The sequence below is a fragment of the Lagenorhynchus albirostris genome, chromosome 4 (genome assembly GCF_949774975.1).
Source record: "Lagenorhynchus albirostris chromosome 4, mLagAlb1.1, whole genome shotgun sequence".
Classification (NCBI taxonomy): domain Eukaryota; kingdom Metazoa; phylum Chordata; class Mammalia; order Artiodactyla; family Delphinidae; genus Lagenorhynchus; species Lagenorhynchus albirostris.
This window is the reverse complement of record NC_083098.1, coordinates 77130027-77148982: the sequence shown is the minus strand read 5'-3', so window position 1 is coordinate 77148982 and position 18956 is coordinate 77130027. Positions and strand designations below refer to the sequence as shown.

At 36.2% G+C, this 18956-nt stretch overlaps 1 protein-coding gene across 1 annotated transcript in view; it reads right to left on the bottom strand.

Annotated features, from left to right (window-relative positions):
- FRYL (FRY like transcription coactivator) overlaps positions 1-18956 on the bottom strand; it is a 249383-nt gene that overhangs the window by 107183 nt on the left and 123244 nt on the right. Inside the window, exons 6-11 of the mRNA XM_060148216.1 lie at positions 17226-17365; positions 16303-16399; positions 8796-8875; positions 8336-8416; positions 5394-5562; positions 5026-5118 (exon numbers count right to left, since the gene is read on the bottom strand). Of these exons, the coding sequence (XP_060004199.1) occupies positions 5026-5118; positions 5394-5562; positions 8336-8416; positions 8796-8875; positions 16303-16399; positions 17226-17365 (660 nt within the window). The remainder of the gene's footprint in view (positions 1-5025; positions 5119-5393; positions 5563-8335; positions 8417-8795; positions 8876-16302; positions 16400-17225; positions 17366-18956) is intronic.

Genomic DNA, 18956 nt, shown 5'->3' with positions numbered 1-18956 from the left:
AGACTTATTTTACCATCTGAAACAAACAAAAAGGAACAAAATATATGAAATGATACGCAAAACATTATGCATCAGTCAACAAAAGAAAGTGACCCCTGAGGAATGGAAAATAGATGAGGTGAGCCCTTTGATGGCCCCAGCTTACTGCTGTGTGAGAATTTTCAGGGAAGAAATTAAAGTGTACCATTGTGTATGGTTTTTACACTACACATGAACAGTATAATATCACTCGAGGTAGACAATGATAAGTTAAAGATGTATACCATAAACAATTAAATGACAAAACAATGAGATATAGCTAATAAGCCAACAAAGGAGATAAAAGAATCACAAAAATATTCAATTAATCCAAAAAATAGTAGAAAAAGGAAACAAAGAACAGATGGGAAAATTAAAAACATAATCAGAAGATGACAGATTTAAAATAACTGTATCACTAATCATATCAAATGTATGTGGGGCCCAATTAAAAGGCAGAGATTGTCAGACTGGATAAAAAAGCAAGAACCAACCATATCCTGCCTATAAAAAAAAAATATATACATATATGTATATATTTTAATATAAAAACACAAGTAGATTAAAAGGAAAAAATGGAAAAAGATATACTATCCTTATACAATCAAAAGGAAGCAGGAGTGGCTATATTAATATCAGATAAAGTAGACTTCAGAGCAAAGAATATTATCAGAGATAAGGAAGGTTATTTCACAATGATAATGGTGTTAATTAAAGAGGATATACAATCCTAAACATACATGTGTTTCATGATAGAGCTTAAACATACAGCAAGCAAAAACTGACAGAACTGCAAAGAGAAACAGTTGGTCAGATTTCAATACTCCTCTCTCAGTAGTTGACAGAACAAGTAGAGAGGAAATCAGCAGAGTTGAAAAACACTATTAACCAATTTGCCCTAATTGATATTCATAGAACACTCTATCCAACAGCAGTATACATAGTCTTTTCAAGTGCACATGGAACATTCATCAAAATAAATGATATTCTGGCCCAAAAAACAAATTTCAATGCATCTAATGGGATTCAAGCATACCAAATATGTTCTGCAACCACAAATTAAAAATGAGTAACCTGAAGATCTCTGGAAAACCCCCAAATGTTTAGACATTAAATAAAATGCTTCTAAATAACCTGTGGATTTCAAAAAGGACAGCAGAAAGTATTCTGAGCTTTATGAAAATGAAAACACAAGATATCAGAATTTGTGGGCTGCCACTGTAGAACTACTTAGAGGGAAATATATGCATTAAGTGCTTATATTAGAAAAGAGAAAAGGTCTTGACGACCTCAGCTTCCACCTTAAGAAACTAGCAGGGAAAAAAAGAGCAAATTTAGAGTAAGTAGAAGAAAAATAATAAAAATCCAAGTAGAAATGAGTTAAATAGAAAACTGAAAAATAGAGAACATCAATAAAGTCAAAAGCTGGTTCTCTGAGAAGATCAATGTAATCAATAAACTTCTAGCCAGACAGATCAGGAAAAAAGGAGAAAAGTCACAAACTACCAATATTTGGAATGAAAGAGGTCACTACAGATCCTATAGCTATTTAAAGAAACTAAAGGAATATTATGTCTAACTTTACAATAAATTGGATAATTCAAACAAAATGGGCAAACTCCTTAGAAAGACATGAAAGCGTACTCAAGAAGAAACAGTCTGAGCAGCCCTATGTATTTTGAAGAAAATTATCTGGTAGTTAAAAAGCTTGCCACGAGAAAAATCCCAGGCCAGGTGGCTTTATTGGTGAATTCTACCCAACTCCAAAGGAAGATGTAGAGCCAATTCTGCACAAACTTCTTCAACATTAACTTGTTACTAAAAACAAAGACATTGCAAGAAAACCACAGACCAACAGCCCGCATGAACATAGATAAGTGCAAAAATTCTCAAAAGAAAAAAACCTAGCAAATAAAATCAACAATATATTAAAAAAATCTTATCATGATCAAGAGGAGTTTAACCCCAGGAATATATGGTTGATCCAACATTTGAAAAATCAATCAACGTAGTTCACCATATTAATGAACAAAAAAGAATATATGATTACTTCAGTAGACAGAGAAAAAAAAAAAGCATTTAACAAAATCCAACATTCATTCCTGAAGAAAACTCTTAACAAACTAGGAATGGAAGTAAATTTCCTCAATATGATAAAAGGCATCTATGAAAAATCTACAGGTAACATCATACTTATTGGTAAAAGATTGATGACTTTAGTCCTAAGATGTGAATGGAGTCTGTTCTCATCACTTCTATTTATCCTTGTACTGAGAGTCCTAGCCAGTGCAATAAGGCAAAAATAAAATATGCACACTGGGGCTTCCCTCGTGGCACAGTGGTTAAGAATCCACCTGCCAATGCAGGGGACACGGGTTCGAGCCCTGGTCCGGGAAGATCCCACATGCCATGGAGCAACTAAGCCCGTGCGCCACAACTACGGAGCCTGCGCCGTAGAGTCTGCAAGCCACAACTACTGAGCCCACGCGCCACAACTACTGAAGCCTATGCGCCTAGAGCCCATGCTCTGTGACAAGAGAAGCCACCGCAATGAGAAGCCTGTGCACTGCAATGAAGAGTAGCCCCTGCTCACCGCAACTAGAGAAAGCCAGTGCGCAGCAACGAAGACCCAACGCAGCCAAAAAAAAAAAAAAAAAAAAATGTACATTGAAAAGTATTTTGAGCACCTGGAAAATGAAATTTTAAAACAATGCCATTTAGAGTAGCATAAAAATATGAAATGCGTAGGGTTAAATTTAACAAAATATACTCAAGACCTGTACACTGAAAACTACCAAACACTGTTGACAGAAAATAAAGACCTAAGTAAAAGGAGAGAAACTATGTTCATGAATTGCAAGAATCAATATTAAGATGTCTGTCCTCCCAATTTATTGCCTAATTTAATCCAATCCCAATCAAATCCCACTAGATTTTTTTTAATGGACCAGGTGATTCTAAAATTTATATGTAAATGCAGTAGACCTAGAAGAGCCAAAATTTTTTTGAAAAAACATAAAGTTGGAAGATGTATATATACTACCTGCCTTCTAACTTACTACAGTAATTAACATAGTATACCATTGTTGTAAGAATATACACACAGATCATTGGAACAGAATAGAGTCAGAAAAAGACCCACACAAATAGAGTCAATTGAATTTTCTGACAAAGGAACTAATATACTTAGAAAGAGTTGTAAACAAACAAGTGAAACGGTACAGGAACAACTGGATGCTATTTGCAAAAACAAAAAGAATTAAACAAAACAAAACAAAATTTCAATCCATACCTCATACCATATACAAAATTAACTCAAAATAGATCACTGACCTAAAAGTAAATCCCGAAACTGAAATATAGAAAACTTTTGTTACCCTGGGTTAGGAAAAGACTTCATAGGTACAATACCAAAAGCACAAAAGAATAAATCAGATATGCGAGCCACAACTACTGAAGGCCACATGCCTAGAGCCCGTGCTCCGCAACAAGAGAAGCCACTGCAATGAGAAGCCCGCGCACCACAACGAAGAGTAGCCCCCACTCGCCGCAACTAGAGAAAAGCCCGCACGCAGCAACGAAGATCCAATGCAGCCAAAAATAAATAAATTTATATAAAAATAAAACCTTGAAACAACCCAAATGTCCAAAAACAGATAAACACATAACCGAACTGTGGTATATCCATACAATGAAATACTAGTCAACAATGTATAAACTGCTGATATATTCTGTAACATAGTTGGAACTCAAAATAATTGTGCAGAGTGAAAGAAGCCAGAAAAAAGAGTCTGTACTGTAAGATTCCATTAATATAAAATTCTAGGGCTTCCCTGGTGGCGCAGTGATTGAGAGTCCGCCTGCCGATGCAGGGGACACGGGTTCGTGCCCCGGTCCGGGAGGATCCCATGTGCCGCCGAGTGGCTGGGCCCGTGAGCCATGGCCCCTGAGCCTGCGCGTCCGGAGCCTGTGCTCCGCAACGGGAGAGGCCACAGCAGTGAGAGGCCCACGTACCGCCAAAAAAAAAAAAATTCTAGAAAACCCAAAACTAAGTAGAGGAACAGAAAGATCAATGGTTACCTGAGAACAATGTGGAGTGAGTGGGGGGGGGATTAAAAAGGAACATGAGGAAACTTCTGAAGTATGATAGGTACGTACATTATCTTGACTGTGGTGAAGGTTTTACAGGTATATAGATGTCTAATTATACACTTTAAATATGTGTAATTTAAGTCAATTTTACCTCCATAAGTGTTTTTAAATGAAATTATACGTATATATATAAAGAATATCATTTATACAGCAGTACGTAGTATGCTGAAAGTGAGTGGCATAACACATACCACAAAAAACCCAGGAAACAAAAAAATCTAGCATGTCCAAGTATTCTAAAATCCCCGAATCCTATTTATACCATGCTATGTTACTAGTAACTACAGAATTATTTTTGAATAACACAATGAATTTAGACCTAGAAAAGCTTCTATAAATCTGCTTCCCTAGAAGTTACTGGAACTATATTTATAGCAGCCATATTTTCTAAATAATTTAGAATACATATTTTGACAGGTATGATGAATGTCATGGCAACTATAGAAATTAACTTTTAAAACTGAGACAATCCTGTAAACTCTAGGATACATGTCACAGTACTTTTAAATTCTTCAGAGGCATTAAAATGGCTGCCATTTTGTAAGGAGCAAATGCCATGAAATGCAGTGTGTTACACTGAGCTACCTGAGATAATCATTACTTCTAGGTTGCAAATACTCTGCCTTCCTAACAGTCTCTAAATCTTAAGGGCCTGGGCTTGTTCTTTTGATTAAAAGACTGATTGATGCTCTTCTGCTATGTGTCTAATAATGATTTACCCCATACTCCCACTACATTCAAAGTTTCCGCTTTATTGTCTATGAGGTTACCAGAAAGTAAGAATAGCACATGTGGTAACTTCTTCAACAAAAAAAGTACTTTTAAAATGCAATATAAAATTTAAAATATACTTACAGCAGCTACAGGGATAAGAATCTCCACAAATAAACCAGCAAGTGCATGTTTTATATCTTTATCCTTTACTTCTAAGAAATACTGAGCACATTCCTTGAGAGGGAAAAAGGTATATTAGATTTAAAAAGGAGGAAGATTATAGAAATGTTAATATCACAATAATTTTGTAAATACTCTGCAATTTTACCAGAAAGCTAAGTTCAAATCATGTTCAAATTTAAAAAGAAAATTAATTCACACTTCTGACAATTTAACACTTGGAGTAAGGAATTAGTAACGTCATTAATTATATTTATTTTGTTTCTTTTAAATAGTCATGAAAAGCAAAAACAACCACTGTTAGGCTAATTCTAATTACTGCAGATCACCTGCATGAACTGAAATGATGCTTCAAAATCTTCTACAGGATACATTTTCACTCGGAAAAATTTCATTCCCATTATTAAGCTGATGACGCTTTGTACCACATGTGGACTTTGTTCCTTTTGTCGCAGTTCTTTTAACTCTGTCACAAACTTCTTCCTCACGGCCTGAAACCTTTAATGTACACGGATACACAATTTGATATGAATTGAAAACACTCATTTCCCACATGATACTTAAGGTTGAAATCAAGAAGTATTTTACCTAAACACCATCTCCTTTCTCTGCCCTCATCAAAATTACCCAGAAAAACATACAGATAACAAAAATATTTCTTATTCTAGATTTACTGTTCATTTATTTTTTCAAATAAAAAATGCCTTAAGGAGAAATTCTTATTAGAATTTCTTATTCCTATAATACCATCAATACAGCATCATTACCATTTAATAGTTCGTAATCATCATAAAAATAAGATCTAATAACCCACCCATAAAACATCCACATGTAAATCAGACAGTGTCTCTAAATTCTAAGACTCATTTTGATAAAGTCTGCCATTTAAGTTACATGGAGAGCAGACTGGAGACTACATATTTGTTCAAAGAGATAAACCAATCACTTGTAGACTACTAAGTATCTCTTAAAATTATTATCTCCTTACACTGTAGAAAAACTGAAGATGATGAGTGGGAGAGCACTGGTCTCACAATGGGAATCAGCTGAAGAAATCAAAATGCTTTTGAAATGCTGAGCAACATCCTGGATTCAAATGACTACAACAGTTAAGGCTACTAAGGTTTTCTTTGCTTACAATGGAAAAAGATATCTGATAGTTTGTTAATCGATAATACTTCACTTTCCCCCTCTATGAAACAAAGGTTTTATTGCTGATGTTACTTGGGGAAACCAGTTCTCGAAAGTTATAATGACAAATGAAGCATACTTCCCAATGGGCACTGAGTACAAATTAATATTAATTAAACATGGATATTAATTACATGTTAATGAAATATGGATCCATGATAGGAAGTATAACTTCTCCATTTCCATTTCAGTCTTGTAAAATACAACACCATTTTCCATGAAAGTGTTCTTTTGCGTTTTATAAAGAAAATATAAAGTGGATAAAAATCTTCCCATTGCAATATTATTAGAATCCAAGGATTTTTCCTATTAAATTTTTCATAATAATTACTAGTTACTATAATCAAAGGAAATGCATTGACAAGATTCTAAAACACCCCCAGCCCTTTCTTTCTCCCCACCCCTTTCCCACCTCACCACCTGTCCTCTCAAATGTTGGTGCCATCAGCCCAGCCTAATGTGGGTCCATCCATGTTTTTTCCCATGCGCGTTGTATGTATGGGTGGAAAACACCTCAATATTGCTCTGAGTGGCATTTCTCTTACAAGTAGACCAGTGAGGCTGAGCGTCATTTCATCAATTTACCATTGGCCATTTAGATTTACTATCCTTCCCATCCTAGATTTAACTTAGCTATGATGTAGGGTTCTTCTGGACCCAACTTGCTCATGTGTTATTTAGCACTTCTAACCTATATCCTGACAGAAAATCATTTTCAATAAAAATTACAATATGAACTACTGTGCCATGAAAAGAAATACATTATTGCTCATGTTTTTGCAGCTACATTCCTGAAACAGGGATTCCTTGTTGATTAAATATGAACACAATATTAAAATACTATTGTCTACGTCTAAGTCATTTCAAATACTCCAACTACGTTCTAAGTTCTATACAGCATTGGGTATACAAGGGTCCCTGGTAAACTACAAAGGATAAAACATAAATAATACTAAATTAAAGGATAGTAACTACCAAATAATAAAATATATTACTTCATATTAAAATCTAAACTACTAAACATTAACAATAATTGTGTTTGCTTTCTTAGAACTGAAAAAGGTTGCTACAGGATGATTTCAGGGCCAAAGACTGACTCTTTAAATAGCACCCAAGAAAATCTAAAATGATACTTTTTTCCTTACAAATTTCCCAGTAGCATCAAAGGAAATTCAAAATCTTCCATAGTCTTTAGAGCAAGCACGCAATACTAAAGACAAACATCTTTTTTACCGTTTACGATAATGATGGTTCAATACAACTCAATGCATGTAACTCCTAATGAATAACACCCTCTTTATGGAGTACTCTAGTATCTTTATCTTTCCTTTTTGGTATGTCTTCCACCTATTCAAAACTCTGTTCAGTATTAAAATAAATAAGATGGTTAGAAGGAAGACACTGCATTGCTATCTCAGAAATAAAAGCATTCAAGTAGAAACTATTAAAAGTAATTATTAGCTTCGACAAGAGTTCTATAAGAAAGATTTATAAAAACACTTTTCATAGAACTGTGAAAAATAGGGAATAAGGTAATGACCTGACTATTCTTGGCAATTTCTTACTTCCTCAATTCAGGTTTTATGGAAAACCCCAAAAATGAAGACAAGTTATGGAACTGAGGTATGGGCGTCACTTAAAATTCCTCTAAAGCAGGGGTCCCCAACCCCCAGGCCATGGACCAATAGCTGTCCACGGCCTGTTGGGAACCGGGCCACGCAGCAGGAGGTGAGCGGAGGGCAAGTGAGCGAAGCTTCATCTGCCGCTCCCCATCGCTCACATAACTGCCTGAACCATCCCCCCCATCACTTGCATTACCGCCTGAACCATCATCTGCCGCCATCACCCACCTCCCTCACCGTGGAAAAATTCTCTTCCACGAAACAAGTCCCTGGTGCCAAAAATGTTGGGGACCCCTGCTCTAAGGAACAGAGCAGCAAAATAATAAAAGGTGAAACAGACTTCACAATAACTCTATGAAAAAAAAAAAGATCTAAAACTGTCAGTGTCTATTCTATTAGTTAGCAATGAGAATTCTAAAAAGCAAAACAAATCAAAATCAGTGATTTATAAAACTTACTTTGATTGGGCAAGAACGCCTATCACTTCTGCATATAAATCTGCAATAATATGCACATTCCCAGTGTTGGTTCCTGAATATCTAAAATAGCAAAAGAACAAACATATTATTTCATGAAATTTTTCTACAAACTCTCTTTCTTAATAACTCTGAAAATTCCTTATCAGGGTGTTGTATAAATTTTCTCTGAAGATTCATTTATAGGATGATAAAAACCACATGAATTTTCTTCTCTCTCTAGATTTCAATTTGCCAGGAAATTTAGCCTGATTCTTATAAATTCAATCAATGGTTTTAAGAATCATTTTTACAAAATCTTTCCCATAAGCATCTCCTGTGGACTAAAAAATACAGGAAGATAATTGCTTTGAACTTCAGAAAACAAATGATTTATGAGAGTTCAAATTAACAGTCTAAATCTGGACCGCAGATAAAAGCAACAGTCCCGTATTTTACTTACCCTTCCTTATGTTTAAAGTGCTTAAAAGCTAAGTTTAGAACTTCATGAACTAAGGGATCAGGCACAGGATGAACAGGAATCTAGAAAAAAAAAAAAATCAAGTGTGTGCTAAACAGGTTACAGGTCTTTTATGAGTATTCTCATCATTTCAAATAACCAAATCAATAATCAATTTTAGTTTTCATGATATGACCTACTATTAATCTGTCAACCTTCCCCTTTTCTAAGAATGCTATTATTTTTCTCTAAGAACTTAGTTGAACATCTACTTTAACAAGCTCTAAATTCATGAACATTAAGCTTTATAATTGCTAATCTTTAAACTATAGACTATGCAAATGAAAAAATAGTCATTGTTGTTACTACAACTGTCACTGTCCGAAAGTTAAAAACACACTCATGGGTGACTCTCTGCAACACCTATAGGAAAGTAAACTTTGATTCAGCCAGGCTTCATATAGTCTGATTTTCTATCATAATAGTATCCAAAAGGGACTCCAACTTTCCCAACAATTTAAAATTATTTATGGTTTTATTAGAAATTTGTTATTTAAGTATGTTTGTTTTGTTTAGTTCTTTAAAAATTACATGCCAGTTCCTAATATGGACAACACATCAAAACATTTAAACCAGAAAGTAAAATCCCTGCCCCTTCCCCCATATATAACCACTACTGGTATATATCTACTTCCAGGCTTTTTCTACACACACTCATCCACACAGCTTATTTTGTACTTAATGGACTGATGCGTCTTTCCCCATCACTACTTAGCTCCTTCTTACATTATTTAGCAGCCATGTAATACTCAGTATATATATATATATATATATATATATTATAATTTATTTAATGAGCTCCCTATTAATGAACATTTCATTCCAGATTTTCAGTATTCAATACATATAATGTTATACAACAAACATCTTGTGCATTTAACATTATTTACTTGTACAGTTCCATGGGAAAGCATCCAAAAGGAAGAACTGATGGGTCAAAGATTATCCAAGACGTCATTGATACAGATTCTAGTTCTTTATATGTGTGGGTCTGTTTGTGAGCTCTCTATTCTATCAAGTTATACGCGTCTATATTAAAATCATGCTGTCTTAATTATTAGGGCTTACTAATAAGTTCTCATGTCTGGCACCACAAGTCCTCCCTTACTTTTCTTCAGAGATAGCTTGGCTATTGTTCTTCCCTATTCAATTTACAGCCCTCTTTTCACGTTCCAAAAAAACTGTTATAGGTGAACTATAATCAAATCATTATATAACATATAAAAACATTTTCTTCATTAGACCAAAAGGTCTTTCTACACTTTTTATCATTCTAATGAAGAAAAGCCAAGCTTCTCTTTTCACTAGTTATGAAACCTGGAGGAAGTTTCTACCTCTTTACCGGTAAAAAATGTAGGTAATAGATTAGAACCCCATAATTACCAGCCCTGAGAGAATGCAAAACTGGGTACATTACAATTGGAGATTCTTGGTCTCTCACCTTTTCCACCCTTCTCTAAAAGGGACTAGGACAAAATTCTTACTTCCTAGGAATGTAGGGCAGATGACGGAACTAGAATATAGGATGCAGATATTGAGGACAAGGCCTGGTAGGGAACCCAGAGCCCATTAGAAAGTGGGGAGGCAGATGTATTTTCCTAGCTTCATCTTCCCTGGATTGGGCCAAACAAAATAGGCCCCAAGGTAAGAAAAAGGTTACTGAAGTCACTGCTGTTGTCCCGTAAGTCCCAGTAAGCCCTATGATTATCCCATTGATGGTTAAAACAAAGTAGATATCTACCACTAGGTGATACCAAACTTTAGTCGGGAATATGCTGTATCTGGATCCAGCAGCCCGACTTCCAGAACTTACTCCAGAATTCACAGCGCTAATCACGCAGGCTGGCCCCAGACGCCTCAGTGACCTTGCAATAATGCGACACTGCATTTTACGTGACTTAATTTTTTGGGCCCCATTTACTGTGCTGTGTTGTGGTTTTACCACACTGACTTCTATACAGGGATGTTTGGTGCGCTCTAGGCCAGAGATATGAAACACAAGTTAACTTACACCTATACTTTCTCCTAAGTAGTCTTTATTTGCTCCAGTTATGCCAGAAGTCTAACAATGACAGCTAGGGACACTACTTAGCTATGTTGTGTGCTCTTTATTACTACCTTAATAATATTAGTTATTAGTAATGCCACCACCAACACTTTTCACGTGTCTGTGTGCCGGGTATTACTTAGGCATTTTATATACATTATTTATAACACTTATAGCAGCCTTACACAGTAGTATGTGTCCCCTGTTTTACAGATGAGGGGACTGAAGTTTAGAAGTCAGTGCATACTTCTCTAGAAAATACTGTGTGCCCAGTTTCTGATATATGAAAATGCATTTAATAAACGGAACAAATGAGGAAAGAAAACTTTCAGTTTTATCATATTATAGCTAGAAAAGAGACAGAGAAACAGAAGAGAATAAATATATCTCATCTTTAATTTTTGGAAGAAAAAAAGCACAACCTCTAAAAATTTTATTTTAAGAATGAACACTATCAAGATGCTCAGACGTTCTTGAAATTCCTACTTCTCCCCTTATTTACAATAATCAAAAAAATTCCCAAGCTGAACCTCCAAAAAAGGGGGGCTGGGGTGGGAAAGAATCCCAGTTCAGTTTATAGAGAAAACGTTCTACTTTCATGGAGTAGTATTTCCATCTAGAGCATCAAGAATTTTTTAGATCTTGCCATTTGCATGATTTTGGAAGCAGATCTAATTCTATTTGAACATTCAAGAAGGATATATCTAGTAGACTCTAAAGAATACCCAAGTTTTATTCCAAAGCTATTCCCACTACCACTTCCCCAAATCTAATGCTTTTAGCACATCATGAAAGTAGAAAACCACAAAACCAGGTTAAGACATGGACAACGGGGAGTCAGCAAGGTGCGCTCATTATGTAAATGACCAGCCCTCAGTGCAAAGGACAGTGAATAAACTCATGACTCAGCAAAATCACAAATAACCCCATAACCTTCAGGGCTGCTCACCAACATCTAAAGTGCTAATGTTGTGTGATGAACTGGAAGATTGGGATTGACATGTATACACTGATGTGTATAAAATGGATGACTAATAAGAACCTGCTGTACAAAAAAATAAATAAAATTCAAAAATTAAAAAAAATAAAAATAAAATAAAGAAAGAAAATGCTAATGTCAAACCTGAAAATACTAAGGATCTACTCCTCCTTCTGATACTTCACAATAAGCACCCATAAAACTAAGCCAAGAGCCTGAAGTGGCTTATAAGCCTGGTTTCCCAATCTTGTTTGTTTCAACGAATAAATGCATGGCTAAAATTCAATATAAAAAGAAAACTGCTTAAAGATACTAAATGCTATAGTGCTTTTACCATGGATTCTAAAGCCTCTGGTACTAATATGCTAATATTTGTAGTTGGCCATGACCCCCAAATTATTCTTCTGACTTTCTTGAAAAAATAAAATTAGTCCTTTATCATCTTGAATTAATTTTGTTCCCATGGTGAATCACACTCATGTCATCACATTTATATAAACTCAATCCTTTGTCTAATTTGTTATGATTTAAAATTTAATTTTATAAGATGATGGCCATTTCACCTAATTTTGTAACACTGATTTTTACCAATAAGAATAATTTTATTTACAAAGAGAACTAGGGGCTTCCCTGGTGGCACAGTGGTTAAGAATCTGCCTGCCAATGCAGGGGACACGGGTTCAAGCCCTCCTCCAGGAAGATCCCACATGCCGCGGAGCAACTAAGCCCATGAGCCACAACTACTGAGCCTGCACTCTACAGCCCGCAAGCCACAACTACTGAGCCCACGTGCCACAACTACTGGAGCCTGCACACCTAGAGCCCGTGCTCTGCAACAAGCCACCGCAATGAGAAGCCTGCGCACCGCAATGAAGAGCAGCCCCCGCTCACCACAACTAGAGAAAGCCCATGCGCAGCAACAAAGACCCAACACAGCCAAAAATAAAATAAATCTATTAAAGAAATAAAATAAAATAAAAAATAAAGAGAGAACTAGCTTTATAATCTTCAGCAAGTCACTGCAACTAAGAACATTGATGTATAAGATGAAAACAACAGATAGCATTTATTGGACACTTTCCATGTCCCGGGCATTATCGTATTTAATTCTCACCACTCTTTTATAGAGAAGGAAAGAATTAGTGGGTAATAACTTGCCCAAGTTACACGGCAAGTAAATGACACAGCTGGAATAAAAACACTTGCCGTGGTTATCTCCCAGTTTATTGTAATGACCAGCTGGTACAAGGGATAGAGAGTTCTTCGTGCATTTTGAAGAGATCTAAATATGTGATGATGACACATAATAACGTCAGATAAAGACATGACAAATTATTCAAGAAACAATTTATAATATATGAGGTCAAGAACTAACCCACAAGTAATATATACTCCTCCTTAAGATTGATCCAACCATGTATCGATATTTCAATACTCCTGGGGCTGTCCATCTCATCAAAATAAAACTAAATCACATTTTAATACATGTATATTATGTGGGACAAAAGTAAAAGTCCTATTAAATTCAACATACGCTACATTGATTACTCTCTGGAGCTGTTAAACCCTACACGATTACTCTCTGGAGCTATTAAACCCTACACCTTTTTTTTTTTTTTTTTTTTTTTTTGCGGTACGCAGGCCTCTCACCGTTGTGGCCTCTCCCGTTGCGGAGCACAGGCTCCGGACGCGCAGGCCCAGCGGCCATGGCTCACGGGCCCAGCCGCTCTGCAGCATGTGGGTTGCTCCCGGACCGGGGCACGAACCCGTGTCCCCTGCATCGGCAGGCGGACTCTCAACCACTGCGCCACCAGGGAAGACCCCCTACACCATTTTGATACGGGAGAAAATTGGGTTCGTTTGTCATGATATTTCAGAACGTTCTATTGATTTTTACTTCATTTTCTATAGTTTAATTAGATTTGAAGAAGCTAAAAAGACTTGCTTTTTATTAGGAAAGAGAAAACCTACATGGGATTTTTTTTTTAAGTTATTGTTGAATTTGTTACAATATTGCTTCTGTTTTATGTTTTGGTTTTTTGGCCCCAAGGCATGTGGGATCTTAGCTCCCCTACCAGGGATCAAACCCACACCCCCTGCATTGGAAGAAGTCGTCTTAACCACTGGAGTGCCAGGGAAGTCCCTGGACTATTTTTTTTTTAAAGGAAGAGGACGAAAAGGAGGATGAAGACAAGGACAATGGGGCGGGGGAAGGACAAGAGAGGAGGAAGAGGAAAAAGAAAAACCTCCAAGGGGTTGTCTGTGCACTGAAGTTCTGAAGTCAACGCAATTAAGAGCAACTTTTAGGGCTTCCCTGGTGGCGCAGTGGTTAAAAATCTGCCTGCCAATGCAGGGGACACACGGGTTCAAGCCCTGGTCCGGGAAGATCCCACATGCCGCGGAGCAACTAGGCCCGTGAGCCACAACTACTGAGCCTGCGCGTCTGGAGCCTGTGCTCCGCGACAAGAGAGGCCGCAATAGTGAGAGGCCTGTGCACCGCGATGAAGAGTGGCCCCCGCTTGCCACAACTAGAGAAAGCCCTCGCACAGAAACGAAGACCCAACACAGCCAAAAATAAATAAATAAATTTAAAAAAAAGCAAAGAGCAACTTTTAGATGAGAAGAGAGACACTGCTAAGTAGAAGAAAATCATGGGAAACAAAGGAGAAAAGGCACAATAGAGCCTGACTGTCAGTGCACAGAGTTTGCAATTTCTTTTGCAGGAAGAAGAAATACCTCTATGATTTAACTAAGTAAAGAAGTGCAAATGCTAATTACCAAACCACTCACAAGACCTACATTTAGCACACAAGAAATGCCAGGGATCAACCACAATGAGGCCTCGTCCAAGTCCGTTCATGGTACAGTGTTTCTGGTCCTCAGCTCCTCCGATATCCTTACTGACCTCAGCCTTAGCATCTTAGGATCCCAGCTAAACTAAGAGATCACAGAAGGCAAATCTGGCTTTCAGAAAGCACAACTTTCAGAGGAAAGTTCTTTTCCACCTCTACTAAAAAAAAACCTTTATGGAAGGTACAAATTAAATTGTTTTTAATCTTTGATTAACGCATTTATCTATGTCACGTATTCAAAATTATTTTTAAACAAAACAAAGCCAAAAAAGTTATTTTTATTTTCAGATTTCGGATATTCAGTGTCTTTTCACATATATTGTAAAAACAAAGGCAAAGTATAAATGAAAGTATAAATAATTCAAATATTTTTATATTAGCTATGTTAAAAAAGACTATCAAATCAATTAACTTTTATATCTTAACATTTGCTGTTTCCTGCTGTATTATATATTCTACTCCATTTTATACAACAGAAACAAAACTCCCTGTCCGAACACATCATGTGCTGTGCAAAATATGATTTTTTTTCTTTTAGGTAGCCTGACTTTTTTTCAAAACACTACAGTGTGCATGACTGGAAATATATGGAACATTTTTGAATGATGTATATAACTTTTTAAAGACTACAAACTACAAAAACAGTTTCATATCAGTACAGGTATTTTCTTTTTAATATGCATTTATTTATTTATTTTGGCTGTACCAGGTCTTAGCTGTGGCAGGCGGGATCTTTTAGTTGCGGCATGCAGGCTCTTAGTTGTGGCAATGGGAACTCCCAGTTGCAGCATGCATACGAGATCTAGTTCCCCAACCAGGGATTGAACCCGGGCCCCCTGCACTGGGAGCGTGGAGTCCCACCCACTGGACCACCAGGGAAGTCCCTCAAATCAGTACAGGTATTTATACATATACTTGTACTGACTGTGAATAGTAAAAATATATAACATGATATCTGACACTATTTACCTATTTATATCTTTACTACCTATGCCATTCAGATGTTGAGCTCAGGAGAGCAGTACCTAGAACAATGCCACCCAACAGTAGGCATTCTAATATTCACTGAATGAATAAACATAAACAATTCATTATCCTGAGGTCTTCTCACTTGTCTGAAAACCATTTGCACTTGACAACTCAGTCTTACTCAAGTCAAATCACCCCCATTCCTCAACTATCACTGCACAATTATTACATGTTGAAATGCAGGCTCGAGGGCTTACACAGAGAATTTCTGTGAAAGTGGAGGCAAAAAGGGATTGGAGTAGGTGAATGACAGGTGGACTACAGCTGCTGCTAAAAGCCCAGATTTTACATACTTTTTATTCAGCTCCATTTTGCTAACATGATTTCATGTCTTGGATGGTAAACGAAGGTAGAAAAATGGGGAGTGATAGGTACAGGACACGGAACCCTCAGGCAATTGACAGAAGTATAATTAAATTATAGGAATTTTGTTTCCGTGAGCCAGTAGTTTAGATATAACATCCTAAATAAGGTAACTGAAACATGAAGGCAAAATTAGCAAAAAATAAGAAATACAGACTTTGCAGAAACAAAAGAGCTTACCTGCTTTAGAACTTCAACTAAAACTAAACAAAAAATGAAATCTACTGCTAAGTCTCTTCTTTCAAGAAGATAATCTCTTTCACGTTGCTGTTCATCCCTGAAACAAGAATCCCAAATTAGGATTGCATTAAAACTATAAGTTCTCAAATAGCTCTTGGTTAGTACTTCATGTTATTTACTGAGTTCCTAGTACATATGGTGTCCCACAGTAATCATTACAAGTTTTTATAATAACCCAGCGTATGTATGACATGTTCTTATGTTCTCTTTTTGTACATTAGGAACTTATATGCACATCTCACTATTACATCTGTCAGAAATTAAACCTAATCTAAAAGAATTAGTAAGAGGAAGAAAAACACAGAAATACAGTGCCAGGTCATTTTTTCACAAATCTAAGTTGAAAAAATCACAAGTGGCATCTACTGAGGTGCAATTCTAAACCATGGGCCATCACCTGAACACAAATAGATGTTTTACTTAAAGCCATGATCTCCCTGGGAAATTTGAAGAAGGAGAAGACAAGTTCGAGGATTTAACACCAAGAAGAGTCTCATGGTATAAGAATTTAGGGTTTTGGCAGTCTTCCTGTATCGCAACAACTGTTTCCCTTCACAAACCACGTGAACAGGACTTCCTTTGAATATTTTCTTAACTCCTTCCATGACTGTTAAGGCTCCTCACTGAACTACAGAAAGTCAGTTTTGCATGACTAGTCCCAGTGATGACTCCTGTAGGGCAGCACCTACTTTAACGGATGTCTTTCCTCGATTTACAGTTTAAGTATGGACTATCTTTTCCCCTTGTTACCACTTCATAACAAAAGTAACCAAACAATAACAATCGTCAGTTGATAACACTATTACCCGCTTCATTGGAAGTGTTTTGATTCCAGGTCGAACAGTAGAAAATGAGCCACTTACCCCTTAGATTTTGTGCTAGACCGAGGCCTATACTCATAAGACTCATCTTCAGCTCCATTCTGGCGTCTGTACCAGTCAAACAAGGTGCGAAGTAAGGAAGGGAGACAGTGCTCTGCTACTGAGCTCATAGAGCTTATCAACTGAAAATACAAGACGTTACCAGAAGTAAAATACAACATCAAAGTGCCATGCTCCTCAGGCTACTAGCAATCACTTAGAAATGAGTAACATTTCTAGAATAAAAATACACTAAACGCAGTAACTCCAAAGCAATAAATGTGTTTTAAAATAAAAGGGAAGAAAATAAATACATAAAATGCCACTTACATTTAAATATTAAAAAAAAAATAAGATAAAATAAGGGCTAGGGGTTTAGCCAAGTAATAAAGTAAAGTGAGCTAAGTTTCACCGGCTATTAACATTTATCCAAATCCATTCAGTTTAGCTCAGAGACTTTCCACCTTTTTCCTGCCTCCATACGCTACTCACATGTGTAAAAACTTGACCATCAGTAACATCCCTGATTACACACATGACACCTCTGGGTGAACTGTATAACACAGAACATGAAACAACCACACCTACTTCCTCCCCCCCCACCCCCATCCCCCCGGGGCCAGTTCCTCTCTGCTCATGTGAGTGAAATGTTCTAAAATGTTGCCACTAGAAGGGATGAAGAGATGCAGAAACAGAGAAGACTACACCATGTTAGAACTGAGGGAAAAGCTCCACTTTATTCTGTGCTGCTATGACACCGAACAGAGAATTATAATTACACAATTAATTTGTGATACAAATAAACACATTAGAAATGTGTTATATACATGTTTTTAAAGTTTAGAATATATAAATGAACAGCAGAAAGATAAATGAAGTGGGATGGACACCTGCAACTCAATCTGAGGCATCCCTTAAACTATCTGAATTGTAGGTGAGTTATCAGATTCATTTCATGAATGAACCCAACTTGCCTGTAGTGGTGGTAAGAGGTACACCAGCTACCATTAGTCAACCCTAAGGTCACTCTTCATCTTGAGGATCCAGAGAAAAAACATTCTCTCTTCATAAGAGACTCTGTATCTGATTCAACCCATTACTCGTAAAATTAGTATTTTAAAATTAGCATACAGTAAAACATGCTTCACTTTGTTTTGCTTAACTAAAAAACTACGGGTTGCAGCAATACTCAAGGTCTCGTTCAGTTCCACGACTGTAGGAAGTATCAGTTAATGAAGATAAAGTGATAGCTCTAGGAATTAAACATTTATTTTTCCTAATATTTTATATTTCTCATATAAAAAAGAATGAAACAGTTTGATTATGTATGATATTTTTTCTCTTTTTCATGATCTCTGCCTTCCTTTAATCATGCTTTTATTTATAAATTACCATAACGTGACAGGTGAATAGTTTCTAATATAGGGAATTAAAGTAAAAACAAGATTCTAATTTTATTTAACCACTTTTGAAAATTTATATTTCATTAACAATGAACAATACCACTCAAAGGAAATCCCTTTTAATACCTAAAGAAGGAATAACAAAACACCATCTGCTACTGTAAATACATATTAAAGCAGTTTACCCCACTCACAGCTTTTTATTGTGGAAAAAAATCAAGGTATGGAGCATGATAAAATATAGTTTTATTAATCATTTACATAAAAAAAGAAATGGAAGTTTTCCTTAAAATGTTGTTTAATAAGATTTCATATTGATTGTTCCTTCATC